General features: G+C 44.4%; 1 protein-coding gene across 1 annotated transcript in view; it reads left to right on the forward strand.

Moving 5' to 3' along the window:
* LOC138247136 (coagulation factor XI-like) overlaps positions 1-716 on the forward strand; it is a 106,110-nt gene extending 105,394 nt beyond the window's left edge. Inside the window, exon 11 of the mRNA XM_069201908.1 lies at positions 328-716. Coding sequence (XP_069058009.1) covers positions 328-539 — 212 coding nt within the window. The 3' untranslated portion in view covers positions 540-716. The remainder of the gene's footprint in view (positions 1-327) is intronic.
* Positions 717-6,565: the final 5,849 nt, after the last annotated feature.

The raw sequence follows: 6,565 nt of genomic DNA on the forward strand, positions 1-6,565 counted from the left end.
GGGAGGGTGGTGGCTGGGAGAGGGAAGTTGCATGTGATAGGGTAGGAGAGTAAAGGGGTGTTGCAAGGACTGGGCTGGGAAAGTGAAAGAGTGTGAGATAGAGCAGGTGGGGGAGAAACTGGGCTTTGCAAGTAAACAGGGCCAGGGGAGGGAGCAGCTATCCTGCGCCACAGGGAAAGGGCAGCAGTGCACCATATTTATTACTTGTTTTTGTGCAGGAAGGGGACCTTCCAAAGTGTCTTTGCATGGCCTCGTAGACATGGGTTGGCACCTCTGCTACACCACAACAAAGGCCTGTTCACTCATGTGTTCTCACTTTTGTCACAGATTCGGAATCGTCTGAGGAGGAAAGCGAGGAGCAGCAGTATATCACCGAGGAGACCGCCCCTCAAGAGGCCATCCCTCAGGAGTCCGCCCCTCAGGAGGTCGTCCCTCAGGAGTCCGCCCCTCAGGAGGCCGTCCCTCAGGAGTCCGCCCCTCAGGAGGTCGTCCCTCAGGAGTCCGCCCCTCAGGAGGTCGTCGCTCAGGAGATCCTGTAGTATGAAAGATGGAGCCCTTGCCAATCAAAGGGTGTAAAAATGGCCGATGTGCGCAGGACACGAACACGCGTGCCAAGCCAGAGAGAACAGTCAACAGTGTAAATCAATATAGGTCAACCTTTCTTCTATCAATGTAATCGGAAATGTGATACTTAATAAAGAGACCTAGAGAAAGCACGGAGAGAGTGGCCTTTTAATCACAATATCAAGCTGCTGCGACAAGTAGCAGACCGGACTGAGTGTCCATACCAATGTGTCATGACTGGCTCTGAGTAATAGTTCTCATTACCATCTCATGGTGATAATGAATGAGTATCCTCACTAGCATGCCATAAATGACCCTGAATGAGTATCCTCTATCAATCAATCAATCAGGATTTGTAAAGTGCAGCTAATCACCAACAGTATCCAGGCACCTTCTGGTCCCGTAGAAAGTGCAGAAGACAAGGCAAAAGCAATGAGTGGGAACAAAAACACGGGGAAAGAGCAAGGAGAAGACATAAAAGAAACAGAAAAAAAGCAGGGAAAGGGCACAAGAAACAGGGAAAAGGCAAAGAGAAGACACTCAAGAAACAGGAATAAAGCAGGGAGAAGGCAGAAAAAACTGAAAAGGCAAGGATAAGACACTTAACAAACAGAGAAAAAGCAAGGAGAGGGCACAAAAAAAAGACAGAAGGCAAAGAGAAGACACTCGAGAAACAGGGTAAAAGCAGGGAGAAGGCACAAGAAACAGGAAAAAAGGCAAAGAGAAGACACTCAAGAAATAGGGAAAAGGCAAGGAGAACAAACTAAACAAGCAGGGAAAAAGCAAGGAAAGGGCACAAGAAGCAGGAAAAAGGCAAAGAGAAGACACTCAACAAACAGGTAAAAAGCGGGGAGAAGGCACAAAAAACAGGAAAAAAGCAAAGAGAAGACGCTCAAGAAACAGGCAAAGGCAAAGAGAAGACACTCAAGAAACAGGGAAAAAGCAGGGAGAAGACACTCAAGAAACAGGGAAAACACAAGGAGAAGGCACTCAAGAAACAGGGAAAAGGAAAAGAGAAGACACTCAAGAAACAGGGAAAAAGCATTCAATAAACAGGGGAAAGGCAAAGAGAAGACACTCAAGAATCAGGGAAAAAGCAAGGAGAGGGCACAAACAGGGAAAAGGCACAAAAACTGCAAAAAGCCAAAGAGAAGACACTCAAGAAACAGGGAAAAAGCAAGAAGAAGGCACTCAAGAAACAGGGAAAACACAAGGAGAAGGCACTCAAGAAACAGGGAAAAGCAAAGAGAAGACACTCAACAAACAGGGAAAAGCAAGGAGAAGACACAAGAAAGAGGGTAAATGCAAGGATAAGACACGCAGGAAACAGGGAAAAAGGAAGAGAAGGCACAAGAAACAGGGAAAAAGCAATGAGAAGACACTCAAGAAACAGGGAAAAACCATGGAGAAGGCACAAACAGCAGAGAAAAGGCAAAGAGGAGACACTCAAGAAACAGGGAAAAAGGAGAGAGAAGCCACTCAAGAAACAGGGAAAAAGCAAGAAGGCACAAGAAACAGGTAAAAGGCAAAGAGAAGACACCCAAGAAACAGGGAAGAAGCAGGGAGAAGGAGCAAGAAACAGGGAAAAGACAAACAGAGGGCACTCAAGAAACAGAGAAAAAGCAGGGAGAAGAGACTCACGAAACAGGGAAAAGAAAAGAGAAGACACTCAACAAACAGAGAAAAGCAGGGAGAAGACACAAGAAACAAGGTAAAGGCAAAGGGAAGACTCACAACAAACAGGGGCAAAGCAAGGAGAAGGCACAAGAAACAGGGAAAATCCAAAGAGAAGACAATCAAGAAACAGGAAAAAAGCAGGGAGAAGACACTCAAGAAACAGGAAAAAAGCAGGGAGAAGACACTCAAGAAACAGGAAAAAAGCAGGGAGAAGGCACAAAAAACAGGGAAAAAGCAGGGAAAGGGCCCAAGAAACAGGGAAAAGGCAAAGATAAGACACTCAAGAAACAGGGAAAAAGCAAGGAGAAGGCACAAGAAACAGGTAAAAGGCAAAGAGAAGACACCCATGAAACAGGGAAAAAGCAAGGAGAAGGAGCAAGAAACAGGGAAAAGACAAACAGAGGGCACTCAAGAAACAGAGAAAAAGCAGGGAGAAGAGACTCACGAAACAGGGATAAGAAAAGAGAATACACTAAACAAACAGAGAAAAGCAGGGAGAAGACACAAGAAACAGGGTAAAGGCAAAGGGGAGACTCACAAGAAACAGAGGCAAAGCAAGGAGAAGGCACAAGAAACAGGGAAAATCCAATGAGAAGACACTCAAGAAACAGGGAAAAAGCAGGGAGAAGACACTCAAGAAACAGGGAAAACACAAGGAGAAGGCACTCAAGAAACAGGGAAAAGGCAAAGAGAAGACACTCAAGAAACAGGGAAAAAGCATTCAATAAACAGGGGAAAGGAAAAGAGAAGACACTCAAGAATCAGGGAAAAAGCAAGGAGAGGGCACAAACAGGGAAAAGGCAAAAAAACAGGGAAAAGCCAAAGAGAAGACACTCAAGAAACAGGGAAAAAGCAAGAAGAAGGCACTCAAGAAACAGGGAAAACACTAGGAGAAGGCACTCAAGAAACAGGGAAAGGGCAAAGAGAAGACACTCAAAAAACAGGGAAAAGCATGGAGAAGACACAAGAAAGAGGGTAAATGGAAGGAGAAGACACGCAGGAAACAGGGAAAAATGAAGTGAAGGCACAAGAAACAGGGAAAAAGCAAGGAGAAGACACTCAAGAAACAGGGAAAAACCATGGAGAAGGCACAAACACCAGAGAAAAGGCAAAGAGAAGACACTCAAGAAACAGGGAAAAATGAGGGAGAAGCCCCTCAAGAAACAGGGAAAAAGCAAGGAGAAGGCACAAGAAACAGGTAAAAGGCAAAGAGAAGACACCCAAGAAACAGGGAAAAAGCAGGGAGAAGGAGCAAGAAACAGGGAAAAGACAAACAGAGGGCACTCAAGAAACAGAGAAAAAGCAGGGAGAAGAGACTCACGAAACAGGGAAAAGAAAAGAGAAGACACTCAACAAACAGAGAAAAGCAGGGAGAAGACACAAGAAACAGGGTAAAGGCAAAGGGAAGACTCACAAGAAACAGAGGCAAAGCAAGGAGAAGGCACAAGAAACAGGGAAAATCCAAAGAGAAGACACTCACGAAACAGGGAAAAAGCAGGGAGCAGACACTCAAGAAACAGGGAAAACACAAGGAGAAGGCACTCAAGAAACAGGGAAAAGGCAAAGAGAAGACACTCAAGAAACAGGGAAAAAGCATTCAATAAACATGGGAAAGGCAAAGAGAAGACACTCAAGAATCAGGGAAAAAGCAAGGAGAGGGCACAAACAGGGAAAAGGCAAAAAAACAGGGAAAAGCCAAAGAGAAGACACTCAAGAAACAGGGAAAAAGCAAGACGAAGGCACTCAAGAAACAGGGAAAACACTAGGAGAAGGCACTCAAGAAACAGGGAAAAGGCAAAGAGAAGACACTCAACAAACAGGGAAAAGCATGGAGAAGACACAAGAAAGAGGGTAAATGCAAGGAGAAGACACGCAGGAAACAGGGAAAAAGGAAGAGAAGGCACAAGAAACAGGGAAAAAGCAAGGAGAAGACACTCAAGAAACAGGGAAAAACCACGGAGAAGGCACAAACAGCAGAGAAAAGGCAAAGAGAAGACACTCAAGAAACAGGGAAAAAGGAGGGAGAAGCCCCTCAAGAAACAGGGAAAAAGCAAGGAGAAGGCACAAGAAACAGGGAAAAGACAAACAGGGGGCACTCAAGAAACAGAGAAAAATCAGGGAGAAGAGACTCACGAAACAGGGAAAAGAAAAGAGAAGACACTCAACAAACATAGAAAAGCAGAGAGAAGACACAAGAAACAGGGTAAAGGCAAAGGGAAGACTCACAAGAAACAGGGGCAAAGCAAGGAGAAGGCACAAGAAACAGGGAAAATCCAAAGAGAAGACAATCAAGAAACAGGAAAAAAGGGAGAAGATACTCAAGAAACAGGAAAAAAGCAGGGAGAAGACACTCAAGAAACAGGAAAAAAGCAGGGAGAAGGCACAAAAAACAGGGGAAAAAGCAGGGAAAGGGCACAAGAAACAGGGAAAAGGCAAAGAGAAGACTCCCAAGAAACAGGGAAAAAGCAGGGAGAAGGAGCAAGAAACAGGGAAAAGACAAACAGAGGGCACTCAAGAAACAGAGAAAAAGCAGGGAGAAGAGACTCACGAAACAGGGAAAAGAAAAGAGAAGACACTCAACAAACAGAAAAGCAGGGAGAAGACACAAGAAACAGGGTAAAGGCAAAGGGAAGACTCACAAGAAACAGCTAGGAGAAGGCACTCAAGAAATGGAAAAAGCAAGGAGAAGGCACAAAAAAACAGGGAAAACGCAACGAGAAGACATACAAAAACAGGTAAAAAGCAGGGACAAGACGCTCAAGAAACAGGGAAAAAGCAGGGAGAAGGCTCAAGAAACAGGGAAAAAGCAGGGAGAAGACACCCAAGAAACAGGTAAAGAACAAAGAGAAGGCACTTGAAACAGGGAAAAGGCACAGAGAAGAACAGGGAAAAAGCAAGGGAGAATGCAAAAGAGACAGGGAAAAGACAAGGAGAAGACACTCAAGAAACAGGGAAAAGGCAAAGAGAAGACACTCAAGAAACAGGGAAAAAACAGGGAGAAGGCACAAGAAACAGGAAAAAGGTAAAAACAGACACTCAAGTAACAGGGAAAAAGCAGGGGAAGACACAAAAAACAGGGAAAAGGCAAAGAGAAGACACTCAAGAAACAGGGCAAAAAACCGTGGGAAGGCACAAGAAACAGGAAAAAGGCAAAGAGAAAACAATCAAGAAACAGGGAATAAGCAAAGAGAAGGCACAAGAAACAGGAAAAGGCAAAGAGCAGACACTCAAGAAACAGGGAAAAAGCAAAGAGCAGACACTCGAGAAACAGGGAAAAAGCAAGGAGAAGGCACAAGAAACGGAAAAGGCAAAGAGAAGACACTCAAGAAACAGGGAAAAGGCAAAGAGAAGACACTTGAGAAAAAGGGAAAAGGCAAAGAGAAGACACTCAAGAAACAAGGAAAAGCAAAGAGCAGACACTCGAGAAAAAGGGAAAAGGCAAAGAGAAGACACTCAAGAAACAGGGAAAAAGCAAGGAGAAGAGACTCAAGAAACAGGGAAAAAGCAAGGAGAAAAGACTCAAGAAACAGGGAAAGGCAAGGAGAGGGCACTCTAGTCTTCATAGGATCCATGTTCATTTTGCGTACCCTTTGACCTCTGCACCAGGCCGGCCCCATGTTGCTGGTGGTGGGTGTTTGAGGTTCACTCAAACCCCTTCCTGTGGACTTCCCTCCCCCAGAGCCTGGAACTGTGGTTGTTGTACTTACCTATAAACCTCTTCCCCCCAGGAACTGTTTCTGAAAATTGCAGTGCCAAGATTTAAAAGAAGTTATTGCCAATATTTTAAAAACTGTATAACTTATCGAATTTAAACTGTTGATACATGTGTGAAATACAAATCTATTGCAGTACTTCCTGCAACCTGAATCGTGTGGTTCTAAAAATAAATTAAGAAGATATATTTTTCTATATAAAAACCATTGGCCTGGAGTTAAGTCAGTGAGTATGTGCTTCTTCTATTGCTTGTGTTTGTACAACAAGTGCTTAACACTACCCTCTGATAAGCCTACTGCTCGACCACACTACCACAAAAGAGAGCATGAGTATTTTCTCCTTCAGCCTCTGTAAAGCCTCTGGGGAACCCCTGGACTCTGTGCACACTGTATCTCACTTTGATAAAGTATACGCAAAGCCAGCGTCCTACACTGTTGGTTCTGGTTTCATTCACATCTTCTCTACATTTGGCTTCATACAGTCAGCCATACACTCAATATTCTCAAGTATTTTCGGGGGTTTTCCGATTACTTTGGCTAGAGTAGGTGGCATCTTGTAGTGTAGCCATTTTTAATGCACGTTTGCTTAAAGTATTAGGCCTCTGTGCACT

Source organism: Pleurodeles waltl, chromosome 1_1, assembly GCF_031143425.1.
Source record: "Pleurodeles waltl isolate 20211129_DDA chromosome 1_1, aPleWal1.hap1.20221129, whole genome shotgun sequence".
In the NCBI taxonomy this organism is placed as follows: domain Eukaryota; kingdom Metazoa; phylum Chordata; class Amphibia; order Caudata; family Salamandridae; genus Pleurodeles; species Pleurodeles waltl.